At 43.1% G+C, this 20,696-nt stretch overlaps 1 protein-coding gene across 1 annotated transcript in view; it reads left to right on the top strand.

The window, feature by feature from the left end:
- The first annotated feature begins 2,609 nt into the window (after positions 1 to 2,609).
- Positions 2,610 to 20,696, top strand: part of LOC306918767 (uncharacterized protein) — a 208,682-nt gene continuing 190,595 nt past the window's right edge. Inside the window, exons 1-4 of the mRNA XM_079531631.1 lie at positions 2,610 to 2,748; positions 4,216 to 4,329; positions 10,494 to 10,607; positions 13,398 to 13,511. Coding sequence (XP_079387757.1) covers positions 2,669 to 2,748; positions 4,216 to 4,329; positions 10,494 to 10,607; positions 13,398 to 13,511 — 422 coding nt within the window. The 5' untranslated portion in view covers positions 2,610 to 2,668. The remainder of the gene's footprint in view (positions 2,749 to 4,215; positions 4,330 to 10,493; positions 10,608 to 13,397; positions 13,512 to 20,696) is intronic.

Here is a 20,696-nt window from a genome sequence, read left to right as displayed (position 1 = left end):
GATTCAGCATCAGTTAATCTGTTTCACGAAACTTGGATGAACTAATCCAGGATTTAAGCCAAAACCAGGCTTGTTAAATCCTGGTCTGTACAGCCTGGTTTATTCCATTCCACTAAAGCCAAGCGAGGCTTAGAATGGGTGGATTTATTGAGCCAGGATCATAAAGCCTGGCTTTTCCTCTCTAGACCCATTCGGTGGAACACAGATTTGCAGATCCTTCTTCTTCGTGGGGTATTATGGCAGTTGGCATCTTTAATAGTTGCATTACTGCCCCCTTCTGTATATCTCAGTATCTTTATTAATCTATTCCAGACTTACTGATACAAGGACTTAAGCTTCTAAAATAAATACTGCTGCTGTAATTAAAGAGAGAAAATACTCTCAATAGTGGATAGACTGAATGATTAACTACCCCAAAAATATAGTCTACATTTTACCACTACTCTTAACTTAAAACTTCATAATGAAATCATCATAATAAATGTAACAGAATTCTTAATATTGTAAGCATAATGATATTGTAGCATGGTGATATTTGGCCATAACTCCCTCCTCTGAGGGAGCTACCTTTGGGGAAGGGGGTTGTTGCCCAGACAGGGGCCAGACTGGTGAACCGTGGGTCATGGGTTCAATAGTGGGTGAAATGTTACAATGGTAATATGTTGTAAAACAACGAGTAATGGTAATATTTAGTAATGTTTTCACCTTTACAAAAAAAAAAAAAATCATTTTATAATATACCCCAGTGGGGGTCCCCAGAGGTGGTCACTGGGGGCCCCAGAGGTGGTCCCCAGAGGGGCCCCAGAGGGGGTCCCCAGCCCAAAACGTTGAGAACTCCTGCAGTAAAGGATATGCTATTGCACTACTGGTCTGTCGTGACACTATATTACTAGAATTACAAATTCTAAAGTCTAGGATAGCTTAACTATTATTAAAAGTTAAAGATGGCGCCGTATTAACTATCGTGAGCTCAGTTGTGTGATGTTAACTGTCACCGATCAACCTGACAATGCTCCAAATGTATGTGCAGGAGAAGAAGAAGACAACAAAGAGAGTAATGGTGCTTCCCCCACTGAGGACAGGGCCAAGTCTAGTCAGTCAGATTTCTCATACACCATTCCAACCATAGATATTATAAGAAATAGATGCCTCATTTGCCGCTGCAGTTCATTGGAGCGACGTGTATCCCAATGAAGGCGGAAGTGCAGTGCTGAAGGCTTTTTTTTTTTTTTAACAAATCTTTATAACAGTCATGACAATATACATTACAATACAATACAAAACAAGACAAACAAACAAACACAAACAACAAAGTTATTAACAATACAACATCAGAGCCAGGGGGGATTAGATTACTAACAGAAAACATTAAAGAGTGAACACAAAGCAACAGTTCTCCGCAGCTTTCTTATTTAGAAGTGCTGAAGGCATTTGCTGAAGGCGACTGCGTCGCTGCCCAAGTGACGTCACTCATGTGACTCCTCCATGTCTCTCGCTGTCACTCAAGTGACTACTGGCCAATCACAGCGCGTCTTTTCCGGGACTTATGTTACACACACGGAAGCTTGACAAGCTTCCGCTAATGCTTTGCAAGAAATGTCGGGAAAATGGTGCCTTCAATGGTGACACGCGCCTCAGAGCCGGAAAGGGCGTCTACGTATATATGTCTATGATTCCAACTGTCTTTAAGTGCCTTCCAGACTTTGTGCCCCCAACAACCTGGCCTAGCAGAGACCTTTGTACTATTTCTAGGTTAAATTGTTTTAAATTCAGAGTGCTATAATGTAAGAGATGTGTGACCAGTGGCTGTAGATTCAACATGGATTATAATGATTCACTAAATATTGTTCATCCTCTCTTTTCTACCAGGAGTCATCAGGAGATAAGCCTTTTCTACCAGGAGTCATCAGGAGATAAGCCTTTTCTACCAGGAGTCATCAGGAGATAAGCCGCCATCATTTCCAACAGCACTGCATGGGGCCAGAAGAGAATGTCCCATTCATTTTGCTTCATAGATAGATAGAATACTTTATTGGCAGTTTAAAACAAATCACAACACTGTGATTCATTAGGAAAACACCAACGTGGACTATACACTAAACTAAAAAGCCGTAGCTTGTTTCCATTGTGGTCCACCTTTGAGACATAGAACAACACGCAACATACTGCACAAACATTTCAAAACATCCTTATATTAAGAGTTTGGAGGCTGGAATCAAGCCAACCAGCGACCTGATAAATTAACTCATAACACATTTGATTCCATTCACAAGAATCGGAAAACCTATAGCTAAGACCCGGCCTCTCCCACTTGGACACTTTCCAGCCAGGCTCATTCATTCCAATGTAAATATCATGGATTTTATACATTAAATACTGGTTCATTTTTGGAACCAGACCTTCAAAATCTCTTCCAAGTCCGTCAACACGGCCTGCCATATGCACTGGAAAAATATGTGCGTGGCATTTCTTTCTTAAAACAATGTTTTATCATACAGGAAAACTATTGGTGGAGAGGTTTGTCTAACCCATGTTATGCTTTGCTGTGATTGGACCATAGCAGTTTGGGGAGGGGCTTGGGATAGGTCTAATGGTGTGACGTCAAGTTCTCTTTCTAAATACTGGATTGTTTAGGACATTTTACTGTAGCTGATAATACAATATCTCTATGGAGAAAATGAGTGGGAGTTCTGCTTCTGGCATGTCATCGTTGATCTCTAGTGACGGAGACGACCCAACCGATGAAAGGTTTGAATTTACTCGTTTCTTGTGCGTGTTTACAGATGCGTGCATGTCGTTACCGATCTAGCACGACGCTGCTTTCAACCACCTTATCGCAGACGCACCGCGCTGTTCCTGTAAAATACACTGAAGCATAATTAATCTACTCCACCGTGCAGCGGTGTCGCTCTGTTCCTGTAAAATACACTGAAGCATAATGAATCTACTCCACCGTGCAGCGGTGTTGCTCTGTTCCTGTAAAATACACTGAAGCATAATTAATCTACTCCATCGTGCAGCGGTGTCGCTCTGTTCCTGCAAAATACACTGAAGCATAATGAATCTACTCCATCGTGCAGCGGTGTCGCTCTGTTCCTGTAAAATACACTGAAGCATAATGAATCTACTCCACCGTGCAGCGGGGTTGCTCTGTTCCTGTAAAATACACTGAAGCATAATGAATCTACTCCACCGTGCAGCGGTGTTGCTCTGTTCCTGTAAAATACACTGAAGCATAATTAATCTACTCCATCGTGCAGCGGTGTCGCTCTGTTCCTGTAAAATACACTGAAGCATAATGAATCTACTCCACCGTGCAGCGGTGTCGCTCTGTTCCTGTAAAATACACTGAAGCATAATGAATCTACTCCATCGTGCAGCGGTGTTGCTCTGTTCCTGTAAAATACACTGAAGCATAATGAATCTACTCCATCGTGCAGCGGTGTTGCTCTGTTCCTGTAAAATACACTGAAGCATAATGAATCTACTCCACCGTGCAGCGGGGTTGCTCGTCAAAATAATGAAAAAGTGATAGATGTAAATAGATTTACAAGCTTACACTGACTCCGACTCATAAAACAACGTTACATATGATTTTAACGGTTTAAAATTGTAATGTTGTTGTGCATATCCAAATAATAATAATGGATTTTCTTTTTATCGTTAGCTGGCAATATTAAAACTTAAAGGACAACTATAGTTTTTTTCAACCAAGGTTGATGTTTTAGGTTGTTATTAGAGAAAGTAAAAGATGAGTGTTCATTTTCTTTTTCATTTGCTGCTTTCTTTCATTTTAGGGATTTTAGCTGATTTTGACAGGGGGCGTGGGCATTCGAGCATGGGGATAAATATGTATTTTCTTTTACAAAATGTTATAGCGATTTCTATTTTGATTATTTACTATAGTCCTAATAGACCCCAAGAAATTACATCTGGCCACAAAAGATCACAGGATCTACTGAATGTGAAGGAGGCCTACTGGGGGGAAGCCACACTGTGTCATAGGCTCAATATGTCAGTTTGACACATTCAGTAGATCCCATGATCTTCTGTGGCCAGATGTAATTTCTTGGGGTCTAGTAGGACTATAGTAAATAATGAAAAAATAAATCGCTATATTTCTTTTTAAAGAAATACGTAGAACTTCCTAGACTATGAAATTGCCAAGCCTGATATGATTCTCTATAAATCCTGTTGATCCTCTCTTTGTAACAGGGTTGATCATCGCAGAGCAGAGTCTCCTGTACCCAGCTGTGTCTCCATGAAGAGTGACTCGTCCTTGCATGGACTTATTGACTTCAAAGATGGACACCACTCTACTCATCAAAGGTTTGAATTTGAATTGACCAGACGGATGATTGAAACATGAACTCCTTTACAACCAACAGCTCCATCTGGTGTCTGAATTGTGTACTCCAAGTCAAATCAAATCTATTCACCTTTTTCATATAGCCCATACATCTTTGCGTTTGTGTGTGCATAACTTCCTCTTTCTCTTGCTGTGTTGCCAGTTTTGCAAGAGAAACGAGTGACCTGGGGCCTATTTCACAAAACTTGGATTAGCGATTAAACCTGGATTTAACAGATATCCTGGTTTGTTATAGCGTGGATCAGTGATTAACCGGTTTCATGAAAACTGGTTAATCTTGCCAGATTAATTTGGCCAGTTAACCTGGATACAGGGCTCCAGCGTGCGACCTATTAGGTCGCATATGCGACTTAATTTATTAAGGGTGATACTTAAAATTGAATGAGGTCGCACAGGTGCGACTTGCTGAAAGGATGAGTGGAGGAAAAAAAACCATCCCGCAGTGCTTGCCCGTTCCATTGATTGAAAACATTGGACGTTCGCCTGACGCCCAGTGTTCAAAGAACGATCGTTCACGAAAACCCACAAATAAGCCCTTCAGACTTGGATGGTCAGAGCGGCGCGATTACATACAAAGTCAATTCTAAGACGAGAATTGCGCAAACGGGCGCGGCGCGACCTGCCGCGGTACAAACTGGACGAACCGAGGCGAATATATATTCAGGTCTGAACGCAGCTTATCCGACACAAATTAACTAATCTTTCTCAGCTGTACAATTTCACTGGAGCGCGCAGCGCGCATATCTAACTGCATGATGATCAGTCATGATCTACACAGACAGCCGACTCCCGACCCAAACACTGAGTGAAACTTAGTAAACGTGTTGTTTGATTAAACATGTGCCACGAAAAATAGCTTCCAAAGCTTATTATGTTTGCATCGAGGAGGTAGCCTATGTGTCCATACCATAGGTCCATACATGCTGATCGGCCAACAAAATACATTAATCTCCCTCCCAGTGAGTGAAGAGCACTGATGCCTGATTTATTCTTCGTGTTCCGTGCTGAAAATAGCTGATCTACAAGCTCACAACGCGTTGCGGACGCGACGCGTTGTGAGCTTGTAGATCAGCTATTTTCAGCACGCGGAGATATGCAGGCTCTGAGAGCATTCAGAAACTTTTGCCTTCACAATAAAAGCATGCAGCTTTCACAAGTTGGCCCATAAAGACAAGGAAAAGGATTAAGAATTTGGTGGCATTTCACATTGCAAAAGATTTTTTCCAAAATGTAGAAATATTATAATAAGGAATTAATTTGGATAATGGTAATGGAGATATTGTACAAATTGTCACTTTATTAATCCAAAAGATTTGGACTGCATTTAACTTTCAACACAAAACCTTAAACTGACTTTCTGTGTGTGGAATATAAATATTGCCTTTATTGACTGAGTGACTTTGTGGTGGGTTGAAACCATCTACAGTGTTTTGAAGTATAACCAGGTAGGTTGCTGTTTTTTACACAGTGACCTTTGTAGGGGGTTTTATGATTCAAACCTTTAATGGTGGAAACCACTACATAAATAAATGGAGCCCGATGTGGGGGCATGATAAGATCATGTATTAATACCACGCTATACAAAGAAAAATAATTGTGCTACCTAATTTGTGGTGGCGCTACCAAATGAAAAGGTAGGTGGCACCAGTGCTACCTGTGAAAAAGTTAGTCTGGAGCCCTGCCTGGATATGTTGAGGCTTGATTCGGTTTCATGAAAGCAATGCCACATTAGTTCCCATGGAAACTAATGCTTTGGACTTAACCTGCTCCGGACCAGGCTAACAGCCAGGTTTAACCTAATCCTGAGGTCTTTACTGTTCATTAAGCAGTTAAGTCAAACTGATCACAAACCAATGATGTTTTCCACACTTATTCAATTATTATGGGTTTATGTTGCCTTGTTTTAATCGGTCTGCATTAAAGGACTAATTTAAGCACTATATATAATCAAAGAACCAAAATATATAGGCTGCACAACATCATGACAGCTTGTGAGCTTGTAGATCAGCTACTTTTGGTGAATGTTCCCCAGAATAGGTTTGCTGTGGTGCAAGTGGTAAAGAAGAATTATTATATTATATTATATTATAATTTTGTATTTATTTTTTGTAAAATATCTAAATGTTACCATTACTCATTGTTTTACAACATATTATCATTGTAACGTTTCACGCACTATTGAACCCATGACCCACAGTTCACCAGTCTGGCCCCTGTCAACAACCCCTTCCCCAAAGGTAGCTCCCTCAGAGGAGGGAGTTATGGCCAAATATCACAATGCGACAATATCATTATGCTTACAATATTAAGAATTCTGTTTAGAGTTAATAGTAGTGGTAAAATGTAAACTATATGTTTGGGGTAGTTAATCATTCAGTCTATCCACTATTGAGAGTATGTTCTCTCTTTAATTACAGCAGCGGTATTTATTTTAGAAGCTTAAGTCCTTGTATCAGTAAGTCTTGAATAGATATACAGAAGGGGGCAGTAATGCAACTATTAAGGATGCAAACTGCCATAATACCCCATGAAGAAGAAGGATCAGTAAATCTGTGTTCCACCGAATGGGTCTAGAGACAAAAAGCCAGGCTGTCTATTCAGCCAGGCTTTATGATCCTGGGTCGCTAAATCCACCCATTCTAAGCCTCGCTTGGCTTTAGTGGAACGGAATAAACCAGGCTGTACAGAACAGGATTTAACAAGCCTGGTTTTGGCTTAAATCCTGGATTAGTTAATCCAAGTTTCGTGAAATAGGCCCCAGGTCTATGAAAACAACCACAAATGAAAATAGCTGATCTACAAGCACACAGCAACACATCATTGTGAGGTTGTACATCTGTTATTTAAAAAAAACGTTGAGAATAAATCGAAATATTTTGAATATTCTTTAAACATTTTAATAAAAAAGGCACAAAATATGTTCAGATGGATGTCCGTGGACAATTACATATTAATCTGGGGTTCCTTGATGTGAAGAAATGTGGAAGCAAGCCCAAATAAGCAACTACTGTACACTTTAGAATCAAGCCCAAAAAAACCATCAGCCAGCAACTACCAATAATTTATCTGCAAGGGACTTTACAGAAAAAAACAAGTCAAAAGTTGCTTATAATAAGCAGACATGGCAACGCGGCCTGAAGGAAGCAAAGCACACACACAAGGAGCCCCAGTACCTTGGTGGGGAAAACGTGGACTGGATAGCATCTATCTGAGCAGATCTAATGGGGAGGGGCAGACATGGAGTAATGTGTTCACGTTTTATAGTGCCGGTGAGAAGGCGGGCAGCTGCGTTCTGCACTAGCTGTAAACGCCTGAGTGACGCCTGGTCGATGCCAATATACAAAGAGTTGCAATAATCTATTCTTGATGAAATCAAAGCATGGATAACCATCTCCAGCTGTTTTTAGGGGGAGGTAGGATTTGACCGTGGCGATGATTGGAAGAAGAGAGTTTTAACGACGGAGCTGATTTGTTTATTAAGTTTAAAATCTTTATCAAAAATAAAACCAAGAGGGGGGACAGTGGCACAGTCGGTAGTGTTGTCGCCTCACAGCTAGAAGGTCCTGGGTTCGATTCCCGCTGTGGGCGCTGGGGGCGTGTTCTCTCCTCTGCGTCATCAGTGCCCATACCCGAGGCGGGGTTGGCGAAAGGGCCTTTCTGTGTGGAGTTTGTATGTTCTCCCCGTTTCCCCTAGGGTAGGTACCCTCACATGTTCTCCCTGTGTCCCCTAGGGTAGGTACCCTCACATGTTCTCCCCGTGTCCCCTAGGGTAGGTACCCTCACATGTTCTCCCTGTGTCCCCTAGGGTAGGTACCCTCACATGTTCTCCCCGTGTCCCCTAGGGTAGGTACCCTCACATGTATTCCCCGTGTCCCCTAGGGTAGGTACCCTCACATTTTCTCCTGTGTCCCCTAGGGTAGGTAACCTCACATGTATTCCCCGTGTCCCCTAGGGTAGGTACCCTCACATGTTCTCCCTGTGTCCCCTAGGGTAGGTACCCTCACATGTTCTCCGTGTGTCCCCTAGGGTAGGTACCCTCACATGTCCTCCCTGTGTCCCGTAGGTACCCTCACATGTTCTCCCCGTGTCCCCTAGGGTAGGTACCCTCACATGTTCTCGTGTCCCCTAGGGTAGGTACCCTCACATGTTCTCCCCGTGTCCCCTAGGGTAGGTACCCTCACATGTTCTCCCCGTGTCCCCTAGGGTAGGTACCCTCACATGTTCTCCCCGTGTCCCCTAGGGTAGGTACCCTCACATGTATTCCCCGTGTCTCCTAGGGTAGGTACCCTCACATGTTCTCTGTGTGTCCCCTAGGGTAGGTAACCTCACATGTCCTCCCTGTGTCCCGTAGGTACCCTCACATGTTCTCCCCGTGTCCCCTAGGGTAGGTACCCTCACATGTTCTCGTGTCCCCTAGGGTAGGTACCCTCACATGTTCTCCCTGTGTCCCCTAGGGTAGGTACCCTCACATGTTCTCCCCGTGTCCCCTAGGGTAGGTACCCTCACATGTTCTCGTGTCCCCTAGGGTAGGTACCCTCACATGTTCTCCCCGTGTCCCCTAGGGTAGGTACCCTCACATGTTCTCCCCGTGTCCCCTAGGGTAGGTACCCTCACATGTTCTCCCCGTGTCCCCTAGGGTAGGTACCCTCACATGTATTCCCCGTGTCTCCTAGGGTAGGTACCCTCACATGTTCTCCGTGTGTCCCCTAGGGTAGGTAACCTCACATGTCCTCCCTGTGTCCCGTAGGTACCCTCGCATGTTCTCCCCGTGTCCCCTAGGGTAGGTACCCTCACATGTTCTCGTGTCCCCTAGGGTAGGTACCCTCACATGTTCTCCCCGTGTCCCCTAGGGTAGGTACCCTCACATGTTCTCCCCGTGTCCCCTAGGGTAGGTACCCTCACATGTTCTCCCCGTGTCCCCTAGGGTAGGTACCCTCACATGTCCTCCCTGTGTCCCGTAGGTACCCTCACATGTTCTCCCCGTGTCCCCTAGGGTAGGTACCCTCACATGTTCTCGTGTCCCCTAGGGTAGGTACCCTCACATGTTCTCCCCGTGTCCCCTAGGGTAGGTACCCTCACATGTTCTCCCCGTGTCCCCTAGGGTAGGTACCCTCGCATGTTCTCCCCGTGTCCCCTAGGGTAGGTACCCTCACATGTTCTCCCCGTGTCCCCTAGGGTAGGTACCCTCACATGTTCTCCCCGTGTCCCCTAGGGTAGGTACCCTCACATGTATTCCCCGTGTCCCCTAGGGTAGGTACCCTCACATGTTCTCCCTGTGTCCCCTAGGGTAGGTACCCTCACATGTTCTCCCCGTGTCCCCTAGGGTAGGTACCCTCACATGTATTCCCCGTGTCCCCTAGGGTAGGTACCCTCACATGTTCTCCCTGTGTCCCCTAGGGTAGGTACCCTCACATGTTCTCCCTGTGTCCCCTAGGGTAGGTACCCTCACATGTTCTCTGTGTGTCCCCTATGGTAGGTACCCTCACATGTCCTCCCTGTGTCCCGTAGGTACCCTCACATGTTCTCCCCATGTCCCCTAGGGTAGGTACCCTCACATGTTCTCGTGTCCCCTAGGGTAGGTACCCTCACATGTACTCCCCGTGTCCCCTAGGGTAGGTACCCTCACATGTTCTCCCCGTGTCCCCTAGGGTAGGTACCCTCACATGTTCTCCCCGTGTCCCCTAGGGTAGGTACCCTCACATGTTCTCCCCGTGTCCCCTAGGGTATAGGTACCCTCACATGTTCTCCCCGTGTCCCCTAGGGTATAGGTACCCTCTCATGTTCTCCCCGTGTCCCCTAGGGTATAGGTACCCTTACAAAAAACATGCAGTAATCCTGGTCGGAATGTGTTAAGGAGATAACTGTTACAATTGCTCAATTCAACAGACACCTTTTAACCCATTCAGGATTCTAAAAACGCCTTCTCAATTAAGTGTTTAGAGAGGCACTTGTCTTTATCTCCTTGGACAAATCATTCCATTGCACCGTTTGTACTACATGGAATACAAGCTACTGTTATGCTAATTACTGTCTGTTATTTACTTAGTATTATTTCTAGTAGTATTATTCACTGTCTCTGTTGTTTAATGTTTATGTATTGTTATTTCTGTCTGTGTGATTCCAGAGGTCGTTACCACAGAGCAGAGTCTCCAACTCCCAGCCTTCTGTCTGTGAAGAGTGACCGGTCTAAAGGAATGCCTCCTGACTTCAGTAACGAACCTGGACCTCCTGATACACAGTATGTCAACCCTCCTATAAACAGACATGCAAAAGTGTAGCTTTTCGGCGAAAATCGCCGTTTTTAATCCAACTAGGGCACCTGTGTGATTTATGCAAATCCCTTAAAAAAAACGTTTGAGGGGGTCATGTCGATTTCTGGGTCAGTGGAGCCTATGGGTGGAGCCTATGGGTGGAGCCCAGAGAAATCTTTCTGACGGACTCACCGCTGCCTGTATCTGCACACTGCACTGCACGGTAATTGTCAACAAGATGCAGCTGTGAAAGTTTGCACGTGAACGCTGCTCATGAGCAGTGCGCGTGAGCTTAAAGGCGTAGTGGAACGGAAATGGTGGACATTTTATTTTGAAGTTTCAGACGGTTTCAAGTTGAAACACCGCTCTGAAGTTTCTGAACCAAACAGAGCGTTGCATCCCTTCAGGCGATGGGACGGTAGCTATGCTATACTCAGAACATGGAATGTGTTTGTTTACAAGTCAGATAGTCGGCCAGCTGTACCAGTTTACTGTTATGTGGCTTATTTCTACCCTATAATGTTTTCAGATACATATTTTAGCGTGATGATTAAGTTGAAACCGAGTAATACACTGTCTGGATCCGATGTTATCTTGAATGGGAATAAAAACGGAGGATTTCTGTAATCAGTAGCAGCTGTGATAGACGGATGCGCAGATATGGGGAATTAAACGGATGAGCTTAATTTGCTTTTATCGATGTGGGCCTCGACACGTCATCACGCAGTACGTTTTCAGGAAGTAATTCAAATTTGATTTTATGGACTTTTGATATAAAAATACACAAAAATGAAAATGTACCATTTTTTTGGCATCCATTGTTAGGTATGCTCATATGATGACCACGGATGTGGTCTAAAAGTGTGAAAAACATATGTTTCATTTCACTACGCCTTCGCATCGAAATTAGCAGAACAACAAGCTTACAAAGAGTTGCGTCCTCTACGCACATTGAGCTTGTAGATCTGGTCAATTTTCGGCATGTGTCCCGTTCTTAAGACTTAAAATAATATTGGTTTAAGAAGACGTGCACTATCTTAGCAGACTATAAACTGTAGGTATTATTGTAACCTGTAATCAATGCATGCATGGGCGGTTGAGTTACTAAACTATTAGATTCGGGGTAATATAGTTAAGCAATTAAATGCAACTTTTGCAGGGGAGAACTGGGCTAAATTGCTACTCTGGACATCAGGTATATCAAGGGCAAGGCTGAAGCATGCAGCAAAGCAGAGAAAGCAAGCCCTTGAAACCCTGGCCCAGACCAAACCCTGGCCCAGGCCAGACCCTCGCCCAGGCCAGACCCTGGCCCGGGCCAAACCCTGGCCCAGGCCAAACCCTCGCCCAGGCCAGACCCTGGCCCAGACCAAACCCTCGCCCAGGCCAGACCCTGGCCCGGGCCAAACCCTGGCCCAGGCCAAACCCTCGCCCAGGCCAGACCCTGGCCCAGGCCAAACCCTCGCCCGGGCCAGACCCTGGCCCGGGTCAAACCCTGGCCCGGGGCAAACCCTGGCCCAGGCCAGACCCTCGCCCAGGCCAGACCCTGGCCCAGGCCAGACCCTGGCCCGGGGCAAACTCTGGCCCGGGGCAAGCCCAGGCCAGACCCTGGCCCGGGCCAAACCCTGTCCCAGGCCAGACCCTGGCCCAGGCCAGACCCTGGCCCAGGCCAAACCCTCGCCCAGGCCAGACCCTGGCCCGGGCCAAACCCTCGCCCAGGCCAGACCCTGGCCCAGGCCAAACCCTCGCCCAGGCCAGACCCTGGCCCAGGCCAAACCCTCGCCCAGGCCAGACCCTGGCCCAGGCCAACCCCTGGCCCGGGCCAGACCCTGGCCCAGGCCAAACCCTCGCCCAGGCCAGACCCTGGCCCAGGCCAACCCCTGGCCCAGGCCAGACCCTGGCCCAGGCCAACCCCTCGCCCAGGCCAGACCCTGGCCCAGGCCAAACCCTGGCCCAGGCCAGACCCTGGCCCGGGCCAAACCCTCGCCCAGGCCAGACCCTGGCCCAGGCCAAACCCTCGCCCAGGCCAGACCCTGGCCCGGGCCAACCCCTGGCCCGGGCCAAACCCTGGCCCAGGCCAAAAAAGCCAAAAGGGCAGTCAGGCCTCCACACTGACAGAACTGTCCTGTTGACTGCAGTGCAAACTATCCCAAAACACATTTTCTTTATTTTTATTATAATTTATTGTGCCACTGAATTTCTATTTGATGTGAAGAGTGTGGGATTTTGAGATTGGAGTGTGGCTCTTCAAAATAAAAGCTGAACAGGGAAAAATGCAGGCGTGAATTACTGTATATCACAATTCATCAATAAATGCTGGCGGACTAACTGTTAAGGAGATAACTGTTACAATAGACTAACTGTTAAGGAGATAACTGTTACAATAGACTAACTGTTAAGGAGATAACTGTTAAAATAGACTAACTGTTAAGGAGATAACTGTTACAATAGACTAACTGTTAAGGAGATAACTGTTACAATAGACTAACTGTTAAGGAGATAACTGTTACAATTGCTCAATTCAACAGACACCTTTTAACCCATTAAGGATTCTAAAAACGCCTTCTCAATCCTGACCTAAGTTTTAAGTGTTTAGAGAGGCACTTGTCTTTATCTCCTTGGACAAATCATTCCATTGCACCGTTTGTACTACATGGAATACAAGCTACTGTTATGCTAATTACTGTCTGTTATTAACTTAGTATTATTTCTAGTAGTATTATTCACTGTCTCTGTTGTTTAATGTTTATGTATTGTTATTTCTGTCTGTGTGATTCCAGAGGTCGTTACCACAGAGCAGAGTCTCCAACTCCCAGCCTTCTGTCTGTGAAGAGTGACCGGTCTAAAGGAATGCCTCCTGACTTCAGTAACGAACCTGGACCTCCTGATACACAGTATGTCAACCCTCCTATAAACAGACATGCAAAAGTGTAGCTTTTCGGCGAAAATCGCTGTTTTTAATCCAACTAGGGCACCTGTGTGATTTATGCAAATCTATATGTCTGGCCTGGTCCAATATATATAAATAATATAATAGTCTGGAGCAACGGTGCCAACGGAAGCTCTCATCATGAGTAAAATATAAATGCTTCCGTCATACAGTCTGGAGCGACGGAAGCTCTGATCATGAGTAACATATAAATGCTTCCATCATACAGTCTGGAGCAACGGAAGCTCTGATCACAAGTAAAATATAAATGCTTCCGTCATACAGTCTGGAGCAACGGAAGCTCTGATCACAAGTAAAATATAAATGCTTCCGTCATACAGTCTGGAGCAACGGAAGCTCTGATCACGAGTAAAATATAAATGCTTCCGTCATACAGTCTGGCGCAACGGAAGCTCTGATCATGAGTGAAATACAACAGTCTGGAGCAACGGTGCCAACGGAAGCTCTCATCATGAGTAAAATATAAATGCTTCCGTCATACAGTCTGGAGCAACGGAAGCTCTGATCATGAGTACAATATAAATGCTTCCGTCATGCAGTCTGGAGCAACGGAAGCTCTGATCATGAGTAACATATAAATGCTTCCGTCATGCAGTCTGGAGCAACGGAAGCTCTGATCATGAGTAACATATAAATGCTTCCGTCATGCAGTCTGGAGCAACGGAAGCTCTGATCATGAGTAAAATATAACAGTCTGGAGCAACGGAAGCTCTGATCATGAGTAAAATATAAATGCTTCCGTCATAAAGTCTGGAGCAACGGAAGCTCTGATCACGAGTAAAATATAAATGCTTCCGTCATACAGTCTGGAGCAACGGAAGCTCTGATCACGAGTAAAATATAAATGCTTCCGTCATACAGTCTGGAGCAACGGAAGCTCTGATCACGAGTAAAATATAAATGCTTCCGTCATACAGTCTGGAGCAACGGAAGCTCTGATCACGAGTAAAATATAAATGCTTCCGTCATACGGTTTGGAGCAACGGAAGCTCTGATCATAAGTAAAATATAAATGCTCCATAAATCCATATAATATAAATCCATATTATCCATACATTACACAATTAGGTATGAATACACCATGTATACAAGTATACATGGTGTCGATGTAACTGTTATTATAATTTTATAGTTTTCTTTATTTTATCTTCTATGTGTTGCTGTTTGTCTTGTTGCTGCAGTGTTCAGTAGCTGAAACCCAAGATGTTGTGTTCTCTCTACTTGTAGAACGACACATAATGATTAAGAACGTTTAAACCCAAGATGTTGAGTTCTCTCTACTTGTAGAACGACACATAATGATTAAGAATGTCTAACAAAGTGACTTTTTCATTCACATGATAATTGTATGAATATGTTTTATGATTCCAGAAGTGTTGACCACAGAGCAGAGTCTCCAACTCCCAGCCTTCTGTCTGTGAAGAGTGACAAGTCTAAAGGAATGTCTCCTAACTTCAGTAATGAACCTGGACCTCCACATGCTAAGTATGTTAATCCTCTATAAATATACACACTATAACACTATACAAAATACACTAACACTGTACAATACAAGTTATAGAAGTGTTTGACTGTACTCTGTTGCTGTTTTTACATTCATGTCTAATAAACTATTCAATCAATCAATCAATCAATCAAAAACATGTAATATTATAATTCCTCCAAGAGGCTGGTTTCCTCCTACTGACAGCCTAGTCCTAGTCAGGTGTTCTTGTGCCCCTTCTTGGCCAGGCCCTGTAACTAGTCTTTAACACTCCCAACGCGGATCGCGTATCAATACGTTATCAATTAATCAAACGTCGGGTGCGGATCACGTATCAATACGTTTCAATCACTTTTTTATAGCATACTTTCATTCATCTTTTTACCCACCCGGACAATGAAGAACCATCGCCCTATCATTGCTGCTTAGTCCCGCTCACGTGATCAGAAAAAAAAACCAAAAAAAAAAAAAACCCTCCCCTCCTGAAAACAGGAGGGCGGACCGCTTTACGTGTATAAACCAGTGTAGAATGGCTGCGCCCATGCCGATGTAGCCCGTGTATGAAAAGAATCAAATTTCACCTAACCTCGCCTCACCAGGCTTTCCTCCACCTATTGGCTTTTATACTCGATTCCCCCCTCCCCTCCTGTTTCTCCTGCAGGAGGAGAGGTCTACCGTTGGTGGATCACGTATCGCCATGCAGAGCCGTCATAATCGGAGATCGCTCAGACGTGTGATTGTAACGCTTTTTTATTCATTATAATTGTAGTGATAAGACCGCAATGAACGCGTCGGGGACGTAATCGACCCGGGTGTAATGTATAACGAACTTTTCCGCGACCTAAACCGTGGTGTTGTCATCTGTGGAAGTCATTTTTTCCTTCTCGTCGACATCACAGCCGGGTGACGCTTTTTTCCCCCTCCATCGCCCCCAAGCTGCATGCCCATAGCCTGGCTTGGCCAGCCTCATAGCGGGGATTCACTGAAGATTCTTCCCCGGAGGAAACATCAGTGAACCCTCGCTATGAGTCTGGCCGTGCCAGGCTAGCATGCCCAGGCATGTTCCCCTACACTAGCTTGAAAAACAAAATCAGCTGATGACAACGCGTCTCACCGTGTTATACTATAGTTCTGAACCGAACGGTGGAATGGGACTTTTTATAGCCGTACGGATCAAGACTTTTGCTGCCCAATGTGCCCATGACCCCCCCCCCAATGTTACTGCGATCAAAACAATGAAAGCAGTGAGATAGATTAGGCGAGGCGGCAATCATCATCAAAAAGAAAGCATAGTTATGAAGGTTTATAGTCAGACATTGACAGGCAGATATAACAATAAACACAATAAATATGCTATACATCCTATACATCGAATGAAAGCCCTGAATGTGTACTTTTACGAGGAAAAGAGTAAACATTGATCCCATGTACAGTTTGTCATATACTGGGTGGATGCACATTGCGCCCACCAGATATAACTGCAGAGAAGACATGGACCCGAACTCAATATTCACAAAATAAGGCCTATAGCGACATATACATACTATATACCGTATGAAACAGAAGACTCTCTGCTTTCATAAGGAAAAAAATTGTACTGTAATAATAAAAAAATCACACCCCTGTGAAGTGAGCAGTGCAACTCTACTTCTCTACTTATTCACTACAGCTCGCTATATACGGACTGAGGCAGAAAGTCATGTAAACCTTTTATTTACAGTTTGGTCTGTAAACTTCTACTGTAATAATAAAAATCACACCCCTGTGAAGTGAGCGTTGCAACTGTTCTGTACTTATTCACTACAGCTCGCTATATACGGACTGAGACAGAAAGTCATGTAAACCTTTTATTTACAGTTTGGTCTGTAAACTTCTACTGTAATAATAAAAATCACACCCCTGTGAAGTGAGCGGTGCAACTGTTCTCTACAGTTGCACCGCGCAACTATAAAGAACAGTTGCACCGCTCACTTCACAGGGGTGTGATTTTTATTATTACAGTAGAAGTTTACAGACCAAACTGTAAATAAAAGGTTTACATGACTTTCTGTCTCAGTCCGTATATAGCGAGCTGTAGTGAATAAGTACAGAACAGTTGCAACGCTCACTTCACAGGGGTGTGATTTTTATTATTACAGTAGAAGTTTACAGACCAAACTGTAAATAAAAGGTTTACATGACTTTCTGCCTCAGTCCGTATATAGCGAGCTGTAGTGAATAAGTAGAGAAGTAGAGTTGCACTGCTCACTTCACAGGGGTGTGATTTTTTTATTATTACAGTACAATTTTTTTCCTTATGAAAGCAGAGAGTCTTCTGTTTCATACGGTATATAGTATTTATATGTCGCTATAGGCCTTATTTTGTGAATATTGAGGAGTTCACGTCCATGTCTTATCTGAAGTTATCTGGTGGGCACAAGCTGCATTCAATAACCAATTACTGTCTAACTGTAGATGGGATCAATGTTTACTGTTTTCCTCGTAAAAGTACACATTCAGGGCTTTCATTCGGTGTATAGGATGTATAGGATATTTATTGGGTTCAATTTTATATCTGCCTGTCAATGTCTCTGACTTTAAACCATCCATAACTCTGCTCGCTGTTCAAGATAACCACTTCCAGGCAAATGCAGGTGTTGCAAAAAGGTCAATATCTCCAGAATGGAACATGGTAAAATCAAAATGTATTTTTTTAATTGAAGTGGACAAGTTCAGCTTTCTTTTGATGTAGGCGTGTGATTCTCGCTATAAGAGAACATTTTACTGTGGGCCCCCGAACAAGGCCTTTGTGCAATGTTAAATGGCAGCAACATCCAAATAGGCCTGTTGAGATCTTCCAGCAATCAAAGTGTTAACATGCATAGTAAAACCACAACGTAATATTATCCCTAAACTGATTTACCAATTATATGTACTTCACCTTTTTTTTACTTCATAAAACACCCCAACACATTATTCTCAAAATAATCTTGCGGGCCAGAAATAATAACCTCTAATCTATCTGTGCAACTTGTATTGTACTGTATTTACAGTACATTTTACTGGTGATATTATTTCATTCATTGTTGTCCTGTTTTCATGGAACTGTAATATTGTGAAAGGAAACCCACAGATTAGACTCTCTTATACTTGTTGGGACATAACAATACATCCTCTTGAACAAAGTGACTTTTTCATTCACATGATAATTGTATGAATATGTTTTATGATTCCAGAAGTGTTGACCACAGAGCAGAGTCTCCAACTCCCAGCCTTCTGTCTGTGAAGAGTGACAAGTCTAAAGGAATGTCTCCTAACTTCAGTAATGAACCTGGACCTCCACACGCTAAGTATGTCAACCCTCTATAAATATATTGTGAGTAAAATATAAATGCTTCCGTCATACAGTCTGGAGCAACGGAAGCTCTGATCATTAGTAAAATATAAATGCTTCCGTCATACAGTCTGGAGCAACGGAAGCTCTGATCACGAATAAAATATAAATGCTTCTGTCATACAGTCTGGAGCAACGGAAGCTCTAATCACGAGTAAAATATAAATGCTTCCGTCATACAGTCTGGAGCAACGGAAGCTCTGATCATGAGTAAAATATAAATGCTCCATAAATCCATATAATATAAATCCATATTATCCATACATTACACAATTAGGTATGTATACACCATGTATACAAGTATACATGGTGTCTATGTAACTGTTATCATAATTTTATAGTTTTTATTCTTTTTATCTTCTATCGTTAACATATTTCTATGTGTTGCTGTTTGTCTTGTTGCTGCAGTGTTCAGTAGCTGAAACCCAAGATGTTGTGTTCTCTCTACTTGTAGAACGACACATAATGATTAAGAACGTTTAAACCCAAGATGTTGTGTTCTCTCTACTTGTAGAACGACACATAATGATTAAGAACGTTTAAACCCAAGATGTTGTGTTCTCTCTACTTGTAGAACGACACATAATGATTAAGAACGTTGAAACCCAAGATGTTGTGTTCTCTCTATTTCATTCATTGTTGTCCTGTTTTCATGGAACTGTAATATTGTGAAAGGAAACCCACAGATTAGACTCTCTTATACTTGTTGGGACATAACAATACATCCTCTTGAACAAAGTGACTTTTTCATTCACATGATAATTGTATGAATATGTTTTATGATTCCAGAAGTGTTGACCACAGAGCAGAGTCTCCAACTCCCAGCCTTCTGTCTGTGAAGAGTGACAAGTCTAAAGACTGGGGTGCTAACTTCAGTAATGAACCTGGACCTCCACACGCTAAGTATGTCAACCCTCTATAAATATATTGTGAGTAAAATATAAATGCTTCCGTCATAAAGTCTGGAGCAACGGAAGCTCTGATCATGAGTAAAATATAAATGCTTCCGTCATAAAGTCTGGAGCAACGGAAGCTCTGATCACGAGTAAAATATAAATGCTTCCGTCATACAGTCTGGAGCAACGGAAGCTCTGATCACGAGTAAAATATAAATGCTTCCGTCATACAGTCTGGAGCAACGGAAGCTCTGATCACGAGTAAAATATAAATGCTTCCGTCATACAGTCTGGAGCAACGGAAGCTCTGATCACGAGTAAAATATAAATGCTTCCGTCATACGGTTTGGAGCAACGGAAGCTCTGATCATAAGTAAAATATAAATGCTCCATAAATCCATATAATATAAATCCATATTATCCATACATTACACAATTAGGTATGAATACACCATGTATACAAGTATACATGGTGTCTATGTAACTGTTATTATAATTTTATAGTTTTCTTTATTTTATCTTCTATGTGTTGCTGTTTGTCTTGTTGCTGCAGTGTTCAGTAGCTGAAACCCAAGATGTTGTGTTCTCTCTACTTGTAGAACGACACATAATGATTAAGAACGTTTAAACCCAAGATGTTGAGTTCTCTCTACTTGTAGAACGACACATAATGATTAAGAATGTCTAACAAAGTGACTTTTTCATTCACATGATAATTGTATGAATATGTTTTATGATTCCAGAAGTGTTGACCACAGAGCAGAGTCTCCAACTCCCAGCCTTCTGTCTGTGAAGAGTGACAAGTCTAAAGGAATGTCTCCTAACTTCAGTAATGAACCTGGACCTCCACACGCTAAGTATGTTAATCCTCTATAAATATACACACTATAACACTATACAAAATACACTATAACACTATACAATATACACTAACACTGTACAATACAAGTTATAGAAGTGTTTGACTGTACTCTGTTGCTGTTTTTACATTCATGTCTAATAAACTATTCAATCAATCAATCAATCAATCAAAAACATGTAATATTATAATTCCTCCAAGAGGCTGGTTTCCTCCTACTGACAGCCTAGTCCTAGTCAGGTGTTCTTGTGCCCCTTCTTGGCCAGGCCCTGTAACTAGTCTTTAACATGCATAGTAAAACCACAACGTAATATTATCCCTAAACTGATTTACCAATTATATGTACTTCACCTTTTTTTTACTTCATAAAACACCCCAACACATTATTCTCAAAATAATCTTGCGGGCCAGAAATAATAACCTCTAATCTATCTGTGCAACTTGTATTGTACTGTATTTACAGTACATTTTACTGGTGATATTATTTCATTCATTGTTGTCCTGTTTTCATGGAACTG

Source organism: Electrona antarctica (genome assembly GCF_951216825.1).
Source record: "Electrona antarctica genome assembly, contig: scaffold_90, whole genome shotgun sequence".
In the NCBI taxonomy this organism is placed as follows: Eukaryota; Metazoa; Chordata; class Actinopteri; order Myctophiformes; family Myctophidae; genus Electrona; species Electrona antarctica.
This window is presented reverse-complemented; position numbering and strand designations above follow the sequence as displayed.